This window comes from Notothenia coriiceps, unplaced genomic scaffold (assembly GCF_000735185.1).
Source record: "Notothenia coriiceps isolate Sejong01 unplaced genomic scaffold, NC01 NC01_scaffold00030217, whole genome shotgun sequence".
Lineage (NCBI taxonomy): Eukaryota > Metazoa > Chordata > Actinopteri > Perciformes > Nototheniidae > Notothenia > Notothenia coriiceps.
In genome coordinates this window covers 515,600-538,429 of record NW_011362918.1, presented here as the reverse complement: position 1 = coordinate 538,429, position 22,830 = coordinate 515,600, and the positions used below count along the sequence as shown (strand labels likewise).

The following is a 22,830-nucleotide window of genomic DNA, read 5'->3' as shown; positions in this document are numbered from 1 at the left end:
ACATAGCATAATAATAAAACTGTACACTAAAAGTGCAGTAAAAAGGGCAATTAAATATCTACAGGAAACAAAGACGGTCACATCATTGATTTAAATATGAACAGTATTTAGTAGTGCAAAAAAACGTAGTGGCAGATACAGTACGTAGTTGCATGTAGAACATCATTAATAACAATGACATTGTCACGATTCTCATGTTATGTCACGTTTGTAGTTTTGTATGTTTGGGTTTATTTTGCTGTTCTGTTCTCCCTGTCATGTTTTCCTCCTTGTGTATTGTCTGGTCCCTCCCCCTGTGTTTTTCCTCCCTGTCGTTAGTTTCCCTGGTGTGTCTAGTTGTCTGATTGTGTTCACCTGTGGCCTTGTGTTTCTCCTCCCCTGCCCGGCTGTTTCTCGTCCTGTGATTACCCCTCCCTGTATTTAGTCTTGTCTCTTCCTGTGTTCAGTGTTGGTTCGTCTTTTGTTTGTGACCGAGTTCACCGGTGAGTGTTCTGTTTTGTCCAATTTATTTTTATATCCTTGAAATAAAGGTGTTATAAGTTTATTCTGCATTTGGGTCCTGCCTGCTTCACTCTACCGTAACAGATATTGCACATGTTGTATAGGAGCAAGTGTTTTGTAATGATGGTAATGATATTTATATTGCACATAGTGTTGGTGTGGAAGTTCTCAGTTCCCTTTACTGAAGGGTGAAGTTATAAAATGCTATTTAAAGAGAATTTAGGTCTAGTGTGCCAATCTGTCTGTTGCAGAGATTGATCTGTCGACCTTTCTGTCGGTCCATAACCACTTACCAACACACTATACTTTCAATTTTTTGGACGAGGAATAGAAAAAAGGAGTACCAACAGAAGAAAGATGGTTTCACCAAAACAAGGTCCTGATCCTTACAGCAGGTGTGTTTACATCAGCAGAGAGCCAACATGCTGTGTTCAGACTAGACTCAGTGCCCTCTGGTTTTGCGATTGTGCAGACCTGGCTAGAGAATGAACCCTAGTTTTATCCTTACAAAACAGGTCAATGTGATGATGTGTGAGTGAGACATGAAGAAGTCAGTTAAGTTAAACAGGGCTCAGTGGGTATTCAGACAAAAAATAGAGTCGTATAATATCCAGCTAGGAACATTACTGAAATATTTACATTAAGGAGCGGAAAATCACTCGCTAAGCACTTTGACGGCGAATTCACTCGCTTAGCATTTCAAAGTCAAATTATCACACCAAGCATTCTTTTTATCAGATGGAAAAGTTAACTTTGAGTACTTCAGTGGAAATCTCTTAACGTACCTCGTTTCTAGCAGCGGGCAGCGGGGCAGGCGAGGAGACGTTTAGAGTGGGAGCAAAATCCTCCTTTTAATAAGTTACATAATCATGAGGAAAGTGATGGGGAGTGCCTTTGAAGCCAAGTTTCCACCGATCGTGGGAAAGCAGTCATGTCAGGCTCGACTCACTCTAATGCCAGTAAAAGCTCACATTAGGGAGGTAATTTTTAACATTTGGCTGTGATAAATAATGTAAATCCGATCTTGTTTGGATATAATCTAATGGCTCGAAATTATGCATTAGCCCATAAATCACTGGCATGCTGCCATCCTAGACCCACTGAGCTAAGCTGTGAGGGACTCTCTTGTTAATGCATTACTTTCAGACTGTGGAGCTGTCTACAGGCTTATTTCCAGTGTCATCACTTGTGATGGTGGAGCTGAACACAGGCTTTTGGCACCCTTTCCCACACTGTAACTGTGATGTGGCATTAACCTACTATAGTAAAGGGAAAGCGACACAACTGGCTTCAGGCATGAGGGTTCAGGCATCATATTGAGTATTTCATGAGCAATTACTGAGAAATGGGTCAACCCACAAAAAACCCTGGATCAAACACTTCCCATAATACCACTTGTCATTTTCCAAGACATGACAAAACTCCCCCGGGGCCATAGAAGAAATTATACAACTGCTTTCAGAGGCTGAGTATTACTCCCTGTGACAAGCAGATTGACTTTGACTATGTGTGGAATATCCCTTTTTAAGTGTGTATATCAGGGTTGGTTTTATACCTGTGAAAGCATGGGGATGCAGCTGGGAGGTCTGCTTTGCTTCCACCCGACTCCTTCTGGTCTCTTTTTTGTCTTGCTCATCATCTTTGGTGTGGACAGCCACTATCTCACACACTTGCAGAGCATGGATGTGTGCTGAAGAGACAGAAAGAAAAATACATTCAACTGCTTGATGCCCAACAAAATGTCTAATAATATATCGCTATTTGTCGTATTTGCAAACTATCATTCAGGTTTTTCAATACAATTAAAGCTGCAGAAATCGATATTTTTACATCAACAATGGGTCACAAAATTGTGTGTAGCCCAAAGTAAAACCACAAAGAATAATCTCCCAACTCTGCAGTTCCCCGCAGCTTTACGGAGCTTGTTTCAGATCATTGTTTTGGTTTTATGCCCCACAAATGTTTATCGTTTTGGTTCAGTCCCACCCAACTCGCCGGCCTGATTTCCAGATGTAGGAGGCAGCTGTTTTAGTGAATAAGTTCCAATAAACCCACTATATGATTTCTAAGACACAGAAAATAGCTAATAAAGTTGAATATTCAGCTGATGAGCCAGCTGGTGGAGACCAAAAACGGAGCAAAAAGTGAGACTAAGTATTGGACTTACATTCATCAGATAAATACTAATATGCTTTGTAAATGCTGGATGTGTAACTAAGCATCCAACAAGTAAGGAAATAAAAGAAAGATCTGGTTTCCCCTTTAAAATTATGCCCGCTTTGTCTCTTTGGTTACAAAAGATGACTTTAGAATAGCAGCCTGGCATTCATTTCACAAACAGTAAAATGAGTGGGAGCGTAACACAGACAAATCCCAAGGGAGGAGGTGGGTGTTTGGGAAGAAACTGCATCTTGTTGTTCTTTTTCCCCCCATGGGAAAAGGATTTAGGCTGCTAGTTTAAAATTACTTAGATGAAACTCTTGCATGCATTGTTCATTCACAGAGTTTGTCGGGTACGGCTCAATGTGGTACGTGCTGGCAGTGAAGAGATGGGTGGGTCAGTTGCCCTAAAAATCTGCCTAAAAAGGATTTAATAGGTATTCATTTACTGTGTTTGAAAGGCAGTTATTGGGAAAAGAAGGGGGATTGTTGAGAAATGGTTTCCTTTCACATCAATAATTGTAATTGAGGTGTTAGTACTGTATGAAAAATAGTGGTCAAGGGAAATTCAGATGAAGGCAATACATTCTTTTAAGAATCACTAACAACCCATTACATGGATGTAAAATGGTGGAAATCAATGCAAAGAATGTGATGAATGCATATTCTGAACTGGATCTCACAATGTGTCTTTCCCTTGTGAACCATTTTTATTTTTTTACATTACATGTCATTTGCTTTTATCCAAAGCGACTTACATACATTCAGTACTGTGGAAAATCCCCACAGGAGCAATTTGGGGTGAAGTGTCTTGCCCAGGGACACAACGACATGCTGACTGCAGTGGGACTCGAACTTGCAATCCAGCACACTACCCACTGAGCCACAGCCTCCCCATTTTTAAATCCAGATATCAATACATCTATACTAGAAAATGACAGTATTACTTGTGATGAGTTTAACTGACCTCTTCAACTGCATCACATACTGTACAGGCATTACCTCCCGCAAATGTATTCAGCTGATATGGGGGAATGGATGGGAGGGAGCCATGACATATTATTTATTTCCTGGGGGAATAGGATTTCATTTCTCTCTCAAATAAAGACGATGTGCCATGCAGGCATGAATAACTTTATGGCCATCAATATTCACACTTTGACAAATAGGAAGAGTTATGGCCGTACTGGTAATAGCTTTATTTCAGAAGAAATGAGAACAAGGAGTTTTATTCCAGTTGCAGTGACTGACATAACTGAGACACTTTTACCATTAGTTCAGTTTCTCCCCCCCCCACCTGAAACACCTCCATTGGACTCTTTTGTTTACTTTAACATATAGACATCACTATATGACACTCTTTCTTCTATTGGTTAACGTTCTAACACATTGTACATGATAGACGTACAATGTCGACAGGCGGGACATCCCTAAGCGGATGACCAATCACAACAGAGCCGGCCAGCTAACCAATCAGAGCAGACTGGGCTCTGGTTTCAGACAGAGGGAGAAAAGAGGCGCTGCAACACAGGCAGTGTGCGAAAAATGAAGACCTTTTTGAACACTAAAGCATGGAAACATGTCACAGTTGAGGCACAAAATACAAATATCTCCCTGAAAATGATCATAATAGGTCCTCTTTTTCTCTTCTCCTTGGGTAGCCCTCTATATAAGGCCTTTTCACAGCAGATATTTTGACTTTTCATATTAGAAAAACAAGTGGGATACTAATGACAGAAGTGTCACAGTAAGCCATGTCAGTGTGACAATGAGTCAGCATGCACAATAGCAGGACCCTTAGAATGAAGTGGCTTAATGGAAGTCAAACACCATCATTTACTTTTTGTTGACAGTTACTTGAAACATTAAAATGTCTTCTGTTATAAAGTCATACAATGTCTCATTATTGACAATGGGATTAAGGTGTATATGTGACACTAAGTCTTACCAAACTGATTATTTTTAATGTCTAGACATCTCCCAACACGTGCCTGAGAATCTGGAAAGAAAAATCCATCAGTGCGATAGTCGAGGTAACTTTTACTTTTGTTGTGCAAATGGTTTGACTTATCATTGAGATGTGCTGACAGTGTATTGAGAATGATGTGCCAATGCCAAAAATCATTCCATGCAAGGATGCGCATTTAAGAAAAGCTGATTTTATTTGGTAAAATGTTACTTTTTGATGGTTAAAAATACTGCACATCAGGGATGAACTAATGATTTTTTTTGATTTATATTTGAGATAATTCAACATTAAATCATTTTTGCTGTTTGTTTGACATCCAAGCACCAAACCTGTACCGGATTTCTGCAAAACCATCCAGTGGAATACATTAGAATATGTTATCTCCTGTCTTACATTTACATTTTTGTTACTTTAAGCTCCCTTGGCTTAAGGTGAAATGAAAAATGCATGAACTCTTTTCTGTGTTGGCCTGCTGGGCAAATCAACTTCTGTCAAAGAAACAAGCTAACATTCATCATTGAGTCAGAACAGGCGGTATCTCTCTCTCTCTCTCTCTCTCTGGTCTTTTGTACAACTTGGTTAAAATAACCCCAGGAGCAAGCACAAAGTCAACAATCCCAGTGAACTGTGTTAGGGAAGTAACTGGAAACAATAGCTGACATTCCCACATTCTAAGACTGCTCCAGTAACCCTGCCACACACACACACACACACACACACACACTGAACACACACCCACTCACAAATTCCCTACTTTGTCGCAGTCCCTAAACTACATGCTAAGCCCTCGGCCATTCAAGGCAGATCCTCTCTGCTCTGCTCTGACATACTTTTGCTCTTTGTGCTCGAAAAGAATCTTAGCACAGGCAGTAAGCCAGTGTACGCTTCCCATTCATGCCACAGGGCTCAGAGTGTACTGTGAGGTCTGCTACCTGCAAAAAAATCTGCTATTCAGGAATTGGGAGGCAGGAAAGTTTTTTTTTACTAGCTCTGCACTTGGATGGGACAATGAGGTTAAAAGGACATGCCGTTACATCTCCGAGAGACACATCACAAATACTCAGACATCAGTGCAACCTAGATATATAGCTAATATTAATATTTTCACTTCAACAATAGTCAAGGAAGTGTTGAGTGACCTGGAGCGCTACGCTTTGTGTTTGTGCTATTGACATTACAGTACAGTACAGTACAGTAAACACTTAAGGCTGCCAAGTGAAATTGATATCAATGTTTTCAAGTTAAACACTTTTAAACTATGCGAGTCATGAAAAAATAATACTTTTATCTCCTGACGTGTCAAAGGTAATGATGACTTCATGATTAATAAGATTAAAGTCCCTGAGGCATGGCAAAAAGAAAACACAAAGTTACTTCTGCTTGGGCCCAATAATTCTAACATTAATTATAAATATTTAGTCAAATTGACTGGAGGATTAGCCTTATATGATAGCTAGCTTTTTACCTACATATAATACTTGTGGGGAAAATCTAACTTTAAATCAATAGTTTAACAAAATGTACTTTCTTTCTTGTTGAGAAATGGTTAATACGTAGCTAAAGCCGGTAGCTGGTTAGCTTAGTTTATCCTAGCATAAAGTGTAGAGGGGGAAAAGCTAGACTTGCACTGTCCTAAAGAACAATCCAGCATACAATAAAGTCACTGCATCTAGCCAATAAATAGTCCCACAACTAATACCACAATATGTTATTTGTTCACAACAGATTTTACCCAACGACAATGTAAAACAACCTGTGAAGTTTTTAATTCAGGCTTCAGGATCCACACATGAAAGGTTCAAGTAGACTGCCTTGGAAATAGGGCCATGTTCAAAGAGACAATAGCATGGGATGAAAACATGGAGCAGCATAGAGGATGATTCCCTAACCCTGACATGGGCAACTATCAATGAGCAAGACATTGCCACATCCTGGCAGTGGCGGTGCTTCGCTCTGCCCATAATGTGAATGTAATCCCTAACTCTGGCATTGTTAGCGCCTTTCTCCAGTGAGCCAGAAACATCCAAGTCCTCGGGGTCCAGGGTGCTACTGGTTTCTATTCTAACCACATGAGATGGATTAACACCTGCACTGGTGTAATCTGCTAAAGGGCCAGAAGCAGATTTTTACACAATTGGTGAATTTGCTCTTCACATGACTTTATGCATTGGTGGCTCCTAACTGAATGCAGCTTCTCATGTTGAGTAGGTCTACAGATTATGACCAGTTTAACCAAGGAATTAGTGTTATTCATACTCAGAAGCCTATAGGTTAAATGATACAGAAATTCACAAGAAAACATAATAAACTATAACAATCCAACTTAACGCTGCAAGAGATAACAAATAAAAAAATCAATGTGTCGTCTCCATTCAATCAATGACTGTATCATCGAGCTGCCAAATATTGAAGAGCCTGCCTTTAACGCAAAGCACTTACCAGTGTATTGGTATTATTTCATATTATGAGAAGAACACATTTGTAAAGTTTAAAATCAGTAAAGTGGCCCTTTTTAACTACCTAAAGGGCTTAACATCAGCAGTACTCAGAGGATTGAGAGCCACTGGACTTGGCAATAATTGTACCCTTTAACAAAGGAACAAAGAGGATCTTTCAGTTAATGAAATGGGGCCAAAGAGGTCAGTTAAATGCAGCTCTTTGATTACATTGAAAAAAACGTTTGCCCTTTTAATTACTATTGTAACCCAGCCTTTGTGTGTTCTAGCCAAAAGCAGCACTGCTGGTGATTGAAGGTCAGTCTGTATGACGGTGGGTTAGCATCTTTTTCCTGTGACCATGGATGAGAAACCTTAATTGACTTACAGTACCTTTAAGGGAAAATTCACCCACAAAATACCATTGCCAAATGTTGGAAATGTCTGCCTTCTCGAGAATAAGATGGCACTTGAGTTGTGGTATTAAATCATTCAAACAATGTATTTATCTAAGAATTATGACCCGGTTTTTGTGAACAATTTCACATGGGAACCGTATCACTGCCGTGCGAAAGATAGAAATGATGAGTCAAATCACATAGGCTTATGTATTCTAGATTTTGGCTTGAACTGTCCCTTTTAATGTTTGTACCAGTTTAGTGTGAATTTAGAGACTACTTTGTAACTGTATTAACAAGTGCCTGCAATTATTAAGGTGCAACCTGTGAAGACTCTATTGGATTGGTGATCTTGCTAACCCCTAAACATATTAGTTTCCTTAACATGCCTTAACATAACGTCAGTAAATGCACACACCTGATTGCTGACTTTCTCTCATCAGCCCAAAATAAGGATGTGTATGTTGATTTGGAGGTGATCTTACAGGATTTTTAACTCAGTATATCCGATGCATTCACGTATGTGTGCACAAGAGATTTTGTGTCTGCTTGTGTATTATGATATCTGTGACAGCGCAGTGCCTGTCCTCACTTACCTTAAGTCCTCTGACAACAACAAGCTGTCAACATATTCATATTCTGCTGTTGTTCTCTGCACCCCTCCCCTTACACACTGGATCAGTGTGTAATCCCTTTATTGTTACTGAGGTTTGGCATGCGCACAAGCCAGCGCCAGCTTAAGTAAATGCTTGCGTTTTTAGGTGTCCTCACACTATGTATGCAGTTTTTTATGTCATTTCTGTTTTTACATGTTGCATTTCAAGAGACATGCAACACGCGTGCAAGAGTGGGGAAAATATTTTTGAGGACTGTCTATGTTGTCCGGTGATGCAACATGTTCTTCCCCCCATGCTGAATAATAGCTACAAATGGGTATGCAAGTGTTTTTCTGCAATATAATTAATTAATTATTATTGAAAAAGACAGATGTCCTACTTTGCAAACGACAGCACTGTACTCTCATACATCCTCACCATCCAGAACATTGATTCATTGTGTAATTGGAAATACAAGTCCAACCTTTCACTCGTATTGACCCCAGCTGCAGGTAAATAAATACAATCTATTTAATGAAAGCTGCTTTATTGCTTCCAGTAATGCAGTATAAACCATAGCGTCCCCAGTCTCCAGCTGTTGTTTTCTGGCAGTGTTTATTTCTCTGTATCTCTCTCCATTCCTCCCTCTGCAGCTGTCTCTCAATGTACAGACAGGGCTGTGCATTGAGCACCCACTTTAGATTACAAAGCACAGATCTTCCTGCGCACACATGGTAGTTAGCTGTCAAACAAGACGTGGATTTCTCCAAGGAACAATGGGTTTGTTAAACCAAGGCTAAGGCAAACAGATGGAAAAGAAAGGACAGCAGAGGTGTAAAAGTACAACAGGAGAGCAGTCACTAGGGGTGCAATTGTACTGCTAGATCGCTAATGTACATATGCTTAAAGCACCGCTCAATACGTGCTGTTTCTTTCTATATGAAATGGAAAGATACTTTTTTGCAACCTAAGCTTTCTGTGACAAAGATAAAACTTCAGATCAGGCTGATATATTTTAGCCAATATTGAATAAATAGCTTTAAAGTTGTGCACAGACATTCATGTTTCCCTGAGCAAGAATCCTAATGACCTTTGTGATGCCCTCGCTTTTTCACCAGTGTTTGCCATAGGGTCAAAAATATTTAATTATCCAGTTAAATATCTTAACCACTACTCAATGGATTGGCCCTAATTTATGGACATTCACGGTTCCCAGAAGATGGATCCCAGTGATTATAGAGGCCATCTGGTTTCTCCTCTAAGACTTGTAGTTTAGAGTGAGAGCTTTTGACAATCATAGATGGATTTGACTCAAATTTGAAACAAACATGATTCTTTCCTACAGGATAAACTGTACATTTTTTAATTGCATACTACTTCCCGCAAATCTATTGACATTGTCATTAGCCTCAGCTGTACTTTGTGTCAAGTGTTAATAAGCAAATGTTAGGATGTAAACATGCTAAAACCAGATGGTGATAGTGGTGATTGACATTAGTAATAATGGTGGCAATATGTTTAACAACATGATAGCATAGTCGTGTGAAATGCTAATATTAGCGTGAAGGTCAAAGTCGAACTAAAGTGTGACGGAGATACTAGCATGGCTTTAGTCTCCTTTTCCAACATTTTAGGACTTACCGTAGTCTTCTGCAGTTTTCATAGGTGGATTTTGATATGTGATTTGGTAACAGAGGAAATCTTGTGCTGCTGATACAATATTAAAGCCTATCTTGCAACGTTTCCTGTATTGCTATAAATGAATCCCAGACTGTAACACGTTGGATCTGTATCCAGCTTTGTCATATAGGAAAGGAAATATCTAAACCCCCTCTGGCAAAGGCAGATATCCAGGCTTAGAGGGCCTGAGGAAGTACTGCTTGCTAAGCATAGTGATTTGCAAAGGGGAGATGCTCTCTAGAGCATATGCAGTGATTTAGTCTAGATTTTCCTCCAAGATGGGAGCATGCATTGTATACTGTAGGAGGAGTGACTCAGGCATAACGTGGACATAGGATTTACTCCAGTCTCAGAGGCAATGCCATCTCAGTGATTGGATTTTGTTTGTGTGTGAGAGTGAATCTGTGTGGAAACAACATTCCTGGCTAGGATACCAATGCCTCGGTATATCTACTCAGGACATCTGACTGACAGATGCTCTGATTCGACCAAATCCACTTAAATGTCAAGAGGTAACATCCCTTAATGTTGTATAGAAAAGTATGAAGACCAGAGAGGTGCTCATATCAATTTATACTGGCATTTATGGCATTTGGGTGTCAAGTTCGATGTTATGTGGAAAAAATTGGCAGACACGAGCAAGACGAAGAGTTGTCAAATTTGAGTCATTCTGAATGTATTTCTATCAGCTAAATACATTTTTACTTAATAATCAAATTACGCTAATGGTACGGAATTATTTCTTAACTTTTTTCTTTTATATTTTCTCACTTTTCTTTCATAAGTGAAAAAAACTAGTACATATACCCTTATATTGCATTATTGATTTGCTGGTGGACTGAACCTGTGACCTAACAACCCTGAGAATTCTAGAAAAAGAGTCTCAATGACATTTCCTTAATTGTCTAGTTGCAACATTTAGGAGTTTCAAATGTATATTAAACAAACAGCGCAAAAACTACACAGAAAGAAAAGTGTGGAAATCTAACCAACAACATTGTGAAGTCAAGAACAATTGTATTTCATTTTTTGGGTAGGTGCATGCAAATATGTTTACTTTATATTGCAGTCACAAACATCTATGTCTACCATACTCACTGATTAACTTGATTATAGTGCCTACTAATGATAACCACAACCCTACTCAAAGACTATGTCCATAAAGATACAAATAATATGCAGCTTGAATTAGCAACCAGTCATTTGATTACCTCTCAAAGAAAGTGCCTCCATGGTGTTTGACGTTGGGCTTATCCATAGCGTATCCATTACTGGCAAAGTCCCCTCGTTTGATTCCTAACTCCTGGGTAAACACTTGCCACAGCTATCATTGGTGTAGCTGTGTTGAACATTGACTCAATAAATGGATGTCTTTATGGCAGGTTATTATAGGGCGCTTGATACCACTTTGAGGGAGGTCAATGGCCAGGTTTAAACTGAAGTGTGCCGTGCCAGCTGTAATAACTTCACTCTATATGGTACAGTAATTGCAGACCAGGGAACTCATCGAGATGAACAAACATTAGCCTCAGGAGGTGAAAAGGACATCTGGATTAAGTGAAATTTGTCTGATGCAAAAGGTGGAATGGTGCAACATTTCCAGGACGGGTTGAGAACCACAGTTACAGAATAGAGATGATTTAAGGTGCAGGCCATTACTCCAGTGCATGCCGGGACTCCAGCTCACTGCAACCACACTAGCACTTAAGGGTGTGTAGTATTTATGTTCTTAGGAACCACTAATCTCAGACACTAATTTAATAAATAAACATAAAAATGTAACAAATGTGTTGCTAGTTAACAAATCTGCTATGTGTACATTTGTTGAAATCACCTATGAGAACAGTCACAAGCTGAAACACAACTTATTTTCCTGTTCTTTTGAATGGATGTCCTTTTATTTTTATTTTAGGTATATTATACCCCAACATGCACGGTATGTTTAAACCACATTCTGCCTCTTTTGGCATCAACTTTAAGTGACCAAGTTAAAAAAGCTAAATGTTTTGGCTAGGCATTAAAAAGAGGACATTTTGTAGATTTTCTAAAAGGTCACTTGGACAGAAATCTTCTTTCATCAATCTAGTTAACCATGACTAGTATTTGCTTGTAAGAAACAAGGGCCTCCTTATTATTTATGACTGAAAACCCACAGAACTACAGTACTTTCATGACCTGACTGCTGCTCCACAATGATCCTGATAAGAAAACAGCTGCTATACTTTCTTTTTGAATTGGTGACAATGTTTAACTAAGACAAATTATTTATATGCTCAGGCAAATGATGTATAGGAGGGATTGATACACTTAAATACAACTTAACGACATTGTAAAAACATGTTTTATGTCCAAAATGCTTTATTGCGTATAATTATTACAAAGGTATAAACTAATTCACTTCTATGTTGTTCTTACCTGTTTCAGCACTGTTGCTGATGCCAGAGCTTCGTTTTCGGATCTTCTCAGTTTCCTTCCAAGCCAAAACACTGCGGTTTAAAGTAACTTCTACCTGTCTATGCTTGTGAAAAAGCTTCGAAAACAGTAGTCTGTCTTGAGTCTCCATAATATCGCTTAAACGTGTCATTAGTTACGCTCTCGTCCGATGATATACCATGTTAACTTTGTTACAGCCTGTCCACAGACCGCTGCTCGGAGCCGGATAGTGTTGAGTCAAGTGCGGCTCGGCCCGTAAGAAGGGTTTTAAGAGAAAGATCGCTTATGAGCAAGATGAATCACTCGATTGCAAAAGGTGAAACTGGCCTACTTTCCGTACCGCTTTCCTGGGCCATCAGGCTGATAAACAAACAGTCCAAAGTGCAATTACTCTTTTAAATACCTATCTCTTCTGTACTTTTAATGCACTTTACAGCTTTGTATGTCATTGCTCTTAATCATGTATTACCTTCTGTATGATTGTGTATGTTTGTCTGCCCTACTGGCGTGTTTTTCGGTGAAAGGGAAGCCCTCCAAAAATCTTGTTGTTTCTTTTGTATAATGACAATAAAGGCTTTGTAAACTTTCTGACAAATATACAATAACATAATGCATGATATTGCTTGCATCTATGTAGTATGTCAGACCTGCATTATGCAACTTATGTTTGCCTTAAAAGGAAATGCGTTTGTTTTAATTTCAACCCACCTTTCATACAGATTTGCAGTGAGCAAGATTAGACAGAAATACATAATCTGATATAAGGAGGAGCAAGAAGATTTAAAGCTTTACAAAAGTTAATATCAAAAAAGGAAATGTTATAGTCCTATAGGCCTATGTAAAAAAGGGAATAGAGTTTAAATGGACTCTTAATTAAAAAATTCAACAACAAATTACATTTTCATTGAGACTTCAAGTATTTTCTTTAATATTTCTCAATAACACATTGATTCCTTGATCCGCACTGCCTGATACGACTACATCTAACTTTCTGCTGTGTAATAATAGCATTGGAATTATTTACACAACTAATAAGTAAATATAGTAAGAGTTTAAGTTATTTTCTTTCCTTTAAAAAAACAATGAAATAACACCTCCTCTTAAATTATTTAACAAAAAGAATTCTGCAAAAATTAGACCACTTTTCAACTAACCCCAACACCCCAACAGTTTACTTAAAGTTTGCAGTACCGCGAAAAAGTGTCAGAGTGAGAGCTCCTACATTTAATCCTGTGTGCTTCTACACTGTGGGACACTGAATCAGCACATTGCGTAAACATAAGCTCTCCGAATCATGACTCAAAGCAGGAAGGTGATTTCATACTCTTCAGACAGGGATAAGGCAAACACCAGCCTTTACACAAGTGATAGTTAAACTGCGTTGATGTGGGTTTGCCCTACACAGCAACTTTCTTATTCTATTAGCTGAGTTGGAACTGAGCTGATTAAAGTTGGTCTCTCTTTTGGGTGACTGTGTGTGTAATGGAGGGTGAGAGAAATTAATAAGAATGTAATTAGAGGAGTTATTGCCCAACAAATTGTATGCTGCTATCTGCTACTTGTATTGAATGTATAATGCATGTTTATGTTGAGCCCAAATGAGAAATGCCCAGACAAATATACTGAGCCATCTAGTGAACGCTGGAGTCATAGTGTAGGCTTAAAACGTTTACACACTTTTATCTCAAGCCTTTAATTTACTGCATATCTACAGCAGATATACATGACCTAACATCCAATACTGCCCTCATTGTTACAAGATCCCCATTATCTGAACAGGGTAGGGTGCAAGTTCAATTTTAGGATCAGTTTTAGATGATAAATAATACAGGTACATGTTAAAATATGTCCTATCTGTCCATGATAGATTCAAAAAAGTATTTGATTCAACAATAAATAGCATAAGAGCCTATGCAATCGCCCATAACAGTTAGATCCATTGATATACTTTCAGAAACAAATCTAGAAACACCACAGCTTTCAAACTTGTGTTTGAATCATGATGTGTCAACACTTGTACTGTAGGCCTATACAAACAATTTCTAACAATAGTGCAACTGGGTAAACAATAAAAACACCAGTTTATCCTGTACATATGAACTGCAATGGAAATAGTAGTGTTAAATGATAAGCATTTTTATCTCCCTGCTTGTTGTCCTGATGCTGGTGGTCTCCCTTTTGATTGACACACACACGGATTGTGGTTTCTGTCAACAGAAGAAAAGACAGATGATCACGATGACGTCGCCAGTTTCCCATGCCACCTCACAGCGGATCTCACTTATGATTCGCTCACAGGGAGGAAGTGTCGCTCCAGCCAATTGCAGCAGCGCTTGCTTGCCGATTAGGCACTATCAACATGGCAGCTTTCTGAGTTTTGGAGGAGGGTACCTGGTGTAAATAAACGAATTTCACGTCTTAGAGATAACGACAGCGTTCGTGTGTTTGTGTCTAGGACTGGTTGGGCAATAGAGGGAAAATGTCGACTGACGCAAATAAAAAACAGTTCTGGAAAAGAAACGCAGCGAAGGTTCCTGGCAGGTGAGTGACGTGTTCCCTCCTGTCGGCTAGCTTAGCCTAGCTAGCCTTACTCAACTGACGCTGCACTGTTGAGCTTAAAACGCAACTTTCACTTTCACTGACGGCCCTGCAGTACTGCACAATGTTTGCAAATATCACCTCTTGCAACGTCCCATTGTCTGTGGTAAAGTCTTAGAGACACAGTTTACCCCTTCCTGCCTTCTGCTAGCTGGCTAGGAGCTAGTTTGCTAACATCGGCTAACAGTTCAGCAATTTAATCAAACCGCAGTCACCTATTTGTAACTAATGATACAGTAACAATTTTATATCAATGAGAAGCTATGGGCTTACAGCAATTCAAAGTCATTTTCGTTACACTTAGTTGCGGTATTATAGTATCAACTGTCATTGTTGTTGGTAATAAGAAGCTAACATGGCTATAGCTTGACAGCCAGTTATGAATTAGCTCATTCATTTACATGCTTTCTTCTCTACTTCCTCAGCATTCAACATGTGTATGGTGCACAACACCCACCTTTCGACCCGCTCCTTCATGCTAAGTAAGTTAAATGTACTTTGTTATTGTAGCTAAGTGCCCTGTGATGTTAGTTTGGAAAGATGTTATACTTAAGTTTCTGTGTTGATGCTAACACTTTGCCTTTGTTGCTAAACTACTTGAAATCCTAGCTAAAGTTGACATCATTTGCTTCCGCATTTGTATCTTTTTAACAATGATATAAAGTATTTTTTTTGCATGAAACACTGTTTGTACGCCCTGCAGTAAACGGACACACTGTACATATGTGTTTAAGTAGTTTTATTGTTTTTTTTCCTTCCATTTTTGTGTTTTGCTTTTCTATTCTATATTTATGTTCTTCACTTTTTCTCTTTTTTATTTCCTCTTGTATTTATTGTAAGCATCAAATCACCAAATTCCTTGTAAACGTACTGGGCAACAAACCTCATCTGGGTTCAAATCCTCACTAAAACTGTCTTCCCTTCAGATCATTCTTCATTAATCACATGATGGTTTATGAAAAACATCACATTTATTATTGCCTTTATGACCAACACTAATGCCCCATTATAGACTGTTATACAAGACCTTTAAGGAAGTTGGTCCCTTGGTAAAAAACAGTACACAGAAGCACAAGTCAGACATACTGGTTTGAAGATCTTATAGCTTTCTTTACTTTTATTTGAACAGTAAAGGGTGTATTGAAAGAAGTATTATTGTCGGTGCTGCTTTTTGGATCTCTTTCTGTTTTCCTCAGAGCTTCCAACAAAACAGGAAACACTGCACAACACATTTTCTGCCCATTGATTTCTTATGAACTTGAAGTTCACTATACAACATTGTTAGAAACATGGCTGCTGTACCAAAGACCTACAAAAGCCCCATCTCATTGCTATTAAAAAGTTAGAGGAAAACACTGGGTAGAATTTAATAATTACGTACTGATGTAGCTTAATAATAGTAATAGCTTTTTTCCTCACTGAGTTGCAAGCTATTATTCTGAGTTGCCTTCTCAGCCAAATGCTTCATGGTAGGCAGTGATGCTGTGTGCACATCTTGGGCTTTTATTTTGAAAGAGAACATGGGACCACTGGTAGACTGAACTGCATCCTGTAGGAAGTGAAGCAACACTTATAGGGAACCAAGATAAAAGCCTATGATATAATTTATCATCTCATTGTGCAATCAACATATACTTCATAAAAATGTTGAGTGAAAATTACAATGAAACAGTGTTTTCTATGGACACCAAACAAGACAACAAGCTGTATAGCTTAGCTACCTAGCCTCTCACAGAAAATAGGAAAATGCTGAGTCATGATTGTTACTGTTAAACATGTCATACTGTCATACATTGAAATCAGGATTGTGGGAGTGTTTGTTTTGTAATTTGACAGCTGACAAAGAAAGCAGCTATGAAAACATGAACTGGAGCCTAGCAATAATTCCATGCATGTTCAAATGTGTAAAACATATATAAATCGGGTCTTGCAATATAATTTGAGTGATCTATCGTTCGAATGTATGATCTGTCCTATTATGCTGCGTCTGTGGAAGTGGAGTTACCAGACAGACTAGTTGCTTTCACTTTTAATTTGAATTTATTAGAAGTGTATTTGATTATGTTACATAATGTATAGATCTAGCATTTCAAATACAAGTTGGAAGGATTCGTATTTCTGGACTACTGGGTACCAGCACAGGGCTAGGGTATGTGAAAATATGGGAGGGGATGCATGTCTGATTTATTATCATAATTTACTTCTGCATTGCAACATTGTTTAACCTTTCCTTTTTCACTTGCACACAAAGACTGACACAGATAGAAAAACATCCTCTTATTCTGTTAACATAAATGTACTTCTTCTGACTGATGTGTTTGAATTCAATGTGCTTGTTTTTGCTCAGCGTAAAATATCAGAGACTTTCTTTCAAATGATGACGGAAGAAAGCTATACTAGACAAGTCTTTATATATAAATGGTTAACCATGTCTTTGAAATAAATCACAGTCCCCATTTCCCTCTCCAGCCTTGTTCCAGGCTGAATGTAATGCTGCTCTTGAAGCACAAAGACAGCAACTCAGTGAATGTTGTCTTTTGAACCACATTGATTTTTAGGTGTCGGATGTGCTTTTAATTCTAGTTTTTAATATTAATATTGTGTAAATAGAGGTGGTGACAGACTCACTTCATTGTGAGTCTTCTAGGTTTTGCTGATAATTATTTCAAATGCCATTGTGTGTTTTGTGTCAAAATAATTAACTTCTCATATCTGTCTTTTCCCCCCACTTATCTCCCTCCTTTTTCCTTCCACTTACTGCCTCTTTCCCACCTCTGTTTCCTTTCTTACACCTTTTCCCTCAATTTCTTTAATCTTATCCTCCGACCCTTATCTTCTCTCTTTTCATTGTCCTGTATCTGCCGTGCAGCCTGATTAAAGCTGGCAACAAGCCTCCTCCGGCCACGCCAGGCAAACCCAAGAAGGCTACCACGTTCCAGGAGTTTGAGAGCATCACAAGCGACGCCTGGGATGTCGGGGATGATGATGACGAGTTGCTGGCCATGGCTGCACAGAACCTTAATATTGAGGTTGTCATGGAGACAGCCAATAAGGTGAACAACTAGATGCAGTCCTCTCAAAAATGTGTTTTTCTTATGTTTGTATCCTCAAAAGTCTCAGACCTTGACTATACTAGAGGGGTGATTCCACATTCCTTTGATGAAGGGGAAGATGTGTGTGCACTTTGCAAAAATCTGAGATTTCAAATGTACCCCAGGTAAACTAAATTAGCTATGTTATGAATATGAGACAGCAAAGTGCAGTCGAGGACGCAGGGAGACGGTCTTAAAAACACCTCAAACACGGTGACCCTATCATAGATAGTGGGAGTTAGCTGTAAGATATTGTGAATGTTTTGACAGAAAAAAAGGGAATTTGCAATTTTTCGGATGTAAACCAAGTTTATTGTATGTTTTAGAAAAGTAACGCTGTGTCAGCCCCTTTTATATATACAGTCTATGGTCAGCCCCTGCCAGTTACAAGCTACCAAACAAAATAAACAATTAAGTGATGCTCAATACATTTACTGTTACGTTCGCTAATTCCCAATTTCTTGGTAAAAAAGAAAACTCAAACATGTCTGATTCTTGCTTTTTTTTACGGAGGAAATATACAAGGCACCGAAATGTATCCCTGCGGAGCTCCGAATTTCTAATTTAGGGCAAATGGGTAGTTTGGAGAAAGCACTACAATACATTTAAGATTGCTTCAGGTTATTTTAAAGTTGTTTTTCTACTTAAGATAGGGCAGTTAAACAATGGCTCACCCAATATATCTGGATCTGATCTGGATAAAAATGTCACCTTTGACCCGCTGATCATAAATAATTATGACATTTACAGAATCTCAAATTGCTAATTTATTTAACAGATTACAGAGAAATTCACACTTTTGTTATATTTTATACAGAGTTTCCGTTGTCCTGACTCCAGCGGTACATTTCTGTTTTCCATCAACTGAACAGGTCATCGAGAATCACAGCAAACAGCAAGAAAGACAGAGGCAGGATGACGAGACAGAGCTAGAACAAAGAGAAGAGGACCCACAGGAGGATGTGGCAGAGGACGAGGAGGAGGACGAAGAAGAGGAGGAGGACAGCCGGGTGGGGGAAGGAGACGTGACCAGCCCAGAGGTCTCGTTTGCCTCCCAGAGCAGCCCTTACACTGATGGCCGCCTTGTAAAGTCCCAAAGCGAAGCTCCAATTGGGTCACCTAAAGGTTAGTGAGCACCATTTCTCAGTGTCCAAAAAGTTTTCAGGCTCACCTGCACACTAAAAGCCACATTGCTTTTACTTTTAGAGCACATTCTTAAACCCTTTTATAACAGAAACATGGTTTTCAGAATGTTTTCAAGAATCTACATTTGAGTTTGGTTATTAATCTTTTATGTGTCTGTACGATAAAAGTAGATTTTATTATTTTAATCTAACTATAAATAGGATGTCTGGCCAATGTGTCCTGTGATATAAGGGTTGAATGTGGTGGGAAAGCCACCATATCACTTTTTAATAAATTTAAAATATTTTATATTCTTTCTAATGATTTTAGCGATTACTGATTTTGTGTATTTATTTGACTGTGGTCTCGACGCTGCTTTGTGTCGACTCAACACATTCAAACAGTATCAAGTTTCAGCAGGAATGTTCTGTATTCAAAAGACAAAAAAAAAAAAAAAATGAGCAGAACATATTTGGCAGATGTTATCACTCTGTACAACAGGGTGACTGATGATGATGATGGGATGATATACAAATGATAGTTATTTTGAATACTGAGGTTCCTTATGTCATGTCAGCCTACATTGTCATTCTCTGCCATAATCAAAATAGAAACAAAGTAAAGGAGGGAATACGCACGGGCAGTTTTTCATTATAATCCTTGAGGCGTCTGGTCCTGCCCTTCCCCCTACATTCTTCTACTTTTAAACCACAGCTTCCTAGTTCAAAGACAAGTGATGATATTCTAAGAAAAATACTGAAATTAAGATATTTTCTAAGGGTTTACTGTTATCACTCTACCCTTATCCTATATGCTATTGTTATTATCCTTTGCGTGCCTAAGAAAGCCTGTTTCTTGGGTGAAAAGCAGTTGAGAGAAGCAATAAGAACTTTTAAGAATCTTTAAATTGAGATTTCTTAATTACCAACACGGTAAATCAACATAACCAAATAAATATAATTATGAATCTTTTTAAGCATTTTGTTGGGTACATTAAATGAAGTAAAGGTCGATTACACACATTATTGTTCATTATTACTAATTAAATTGAAATGTCTATGATTAGGCCTTTTTGATTTCACAGTTCATTCTATGCCCCTTATCAGTTTAATCAACAAATCACACCTCTAAAAGAATGTGTCATACCTAGCAACAGGTTCAACAACACCTTCTCAATAATGTACAAGATTCTATTTCTTCCTCGCTCAAAATAACTCCTTATCTAGGACTTCTTAGTAAATGTAATAAAATGAAGTTAAAAGCTCTCGGCCCCAGATGACAGCAGACAGAGACCTTTCTCTTCCTCTCTTATTTTAACCCTGTACTACACACCAACTGCTCTGTGGCTCTACTCCTGAAACCTTGGTGTGTGCACAGCAGCACTGTAAAGCAATGACAAATCCACATGTTAAACTATTTAATCTGTTTAAAACTATGAAGAAATGTTGCTTTATAGATTATAACACTACATAGCAGCAGACGCCTTACACAGTGGCCTGGTCTGGCTGTTGTCTTGTCTGGCAGGTCATCTCCCTGGGTGCCATTCTGTCTATCGCTGTTTTTAGATACAGATAACACACGGAGCCAATTGCCTTCAGGCATCTCTTCTTATCTCCTCAGAGAAGACTCATACGCTTACATGGGAATATGCAAGACGTCATCTTTCTGCACCTCCTATGAGCATATTACACAAACACAAACACTAACGCTTAATGCATGCACTCGATGTTCTTGGCAGGTAGGTAAACAACTTGACGCCCACAGTTACAGTAAGCTTGCTTTGCTGTGTCTCATTTCTTTGTAGATTTGATTTTCCTCCTCCTCCTCCTGGTCCTTCTTTCTTCTCCTATTGCGTGTGAAGGATGACAGCAAGGAGCACACATGCCCCGGTCTAATTAGATAATGGCAGACAGCATAGCTTTCATTAGTGAGGCCCAGACTCTCCCCCCATATACTTCTACATTATGCACTCATACATAATGCCTCGCAGACACACACACACACACACACACACACGCACACGCACACGCACACACGCTGGTGCTTATTACGACCGCTGAAACTCCTGGTGGCATGTGACATATCTAAATAAGATACACACTCCATGTTGGCATCTTTCCTTTCTTACTTGTAATAAATGATGCTATTTACTGTGATTAATAGGTGAAAACTACTGACATTATCTCACTTGTCTTGATTACCCTATTAAAAGTTATTAAATGGACTATAATATAGGCCTTTCGTGAAAAATGGTTTCAATGCAAAAAAAGCGTCTGCATGCTTTGATAATCGTATTTAATTTGTGTAAGTGCATATAAAGCAGTTGAGATTGAGAACATGCTTGTAGATTTTTATTTGCTCTTGTTAAAAGGGTATAAAAATCGGAAGCATTCCAGTTTTCTTAATTGCCGAACACAGTAGATGTTTAGGGTTTGATCGAGCCCTGAGAAAATGTTGGCAGTGCTGTTCACAGGAGTGTTTATGAACTCTTGCTTAGTGTCTCGCGTGACAGAAGGAGCATCCCCCTCCACATTGAAGTCCCGACCCCACCAGCTTGTTCATAACTTGTTCTGTGTGCTGCCACTGTTTAGCTCGTTCTCATTCTGTCTTATTTTGGCACATCTGGGGGAACATGTGGCGGTGGCAGACTGAATTAATATGGCTGTCTCGCCGATATAAAGGCTTCGCAGTTGAAACACATATTTTGTGGCAAACGTAACTGCTACCATCCTGGAAGCTCATTGCAAAACAAGACACTAACAGCTACTGCTTTCATCACCACCTAGCTAGGAACCATAACAGCTACATTTGTTAGATTCACATTACTATGGCATGATGGAATTTATAGTCAACATTTCTACTATTAAGTTATTTAATTAAAACAGATTCAAATTTTAGCTCGAAATATATCCTTCCCCTCAGAATGAATTATAATACCTTTACATACCTCTTAACTTTTGATTAAGTGCCATCATCTGCTCAGAAGTTTGTTTATGACCAAACATTCACAAACCTGATATTTCCATCAACCTCAGTTGTACTCCTGGTTGCTAACGAAGCCTCATCATCACATACTGAACTCTAATGTTTAACATGGTAAAGAATGAACTAGCTTACCATGAGCATGTTAGCATTGTCGTTGTGAGCATGTCAGCTAGTGATGTATTTCAAATTGGAGTAGCTGAACAGTCATTTTGAAGCTGCCATTTCTAACTTTAAAACGTACAAGCAGATACCATGCAAACAGAAAATCCCCGGGCTCCAACATTACATTTTGCAGTTGTATTTACAGAGGTTCTCAAGCTTTAGGCCTTCAACCTGACCCCAAGATCCTTTGCAGCATCATCTGAAAGCCCTCTATTTGTTGAGTGTTGGTGTGTGTAACCCTTCGCTCTCTCTCGCCTCTTTATCCTCACTCCAGATGCAGCAGGTGAGCATGCATCACTCCACAGACAGCGGTCTCTGCCCCACCGGCCGCCCACCATCCCACTGGTGGCTCGCATCGCTGACCAGAACACATCCGGCACCCCGATCATGACCGAGAGGGAAGCGTCCCGTCTGGATAAGTTCAAACAGTTGCTGGCCGGGCCAAACACTGATCTTGGTACGTGATAGTTCCTCGTCTCGCTCTACATTTGATCTTTTTCTTTTTGTTACCGAAGCTCTTTTCCTTGCACACTTTTGCTTCTCACTCTTAGTTTACTCGCTCTCGGTCTGCCAGCTGTGCCGCGCTTTTAATGATGATGTGAGGGGGAAAGTCATCCAGCCATCTGGACATGCAGATTACAAGGGGAAAAAATACCACCGACAACAAAAGCAAATGACAGGCCTTTGTTCTAACCA

General features: G+C 39.0%; 2 protein-coding genes across 2 annotated transcripts in view; one reads left to right on the top strand and one right to left on the bottom strand.

Moving 5' to 3' along the window:
* cerk (ceramide kinase) overlaps positions 1-12,390 on the bottom strand; it is a 66,346-nt gene extending 53,956 nt beyond the window's left edge. Inside the window, exons 1-2 of the mRNA XM_010787344.1 lie at positions 12,155-12,390; positions 2,057-2,191 (exon numbers count right to left, since the gene is read on the bottom strand). Coding sequence (XP_010785646.1) covers positions 2,057-2,191; positions 12,155-12,323 — 304 coding nt within the window. The 5' untranslated portion in view covers positions 12,324-12,390. The remainder of the gene's footprint in view (positions 1-2,056; positions 2,192-12,154) is intronic.
* A 2,129-nt stretch (positions 12,391-14,519) lies between these two features.
* On the top strand, positions 14,520-22,599 carry tbc1d22a (TBC1 domain family, member 22a). Its single transcript, XM_010787343.1, has 5 exons — positions 14,520-14,713; positions 15,196-15,252; positions 17,640-17,823; positions 18,735-18,987; positions 22,409-22,599. The coding sequence occupies exons 1-5, from the start codon at positions 14,652-14,654 to the stop codon at positions 22,597-22,599; spliced, it is 747 nt and encodes a 248-aa protein (XP_010785645.1). The 5' UTR covers positions 14,520-14,651.
* The last annotated feature ends 231 nt before the right edge of the window (positions 22,600-22,830 follow it).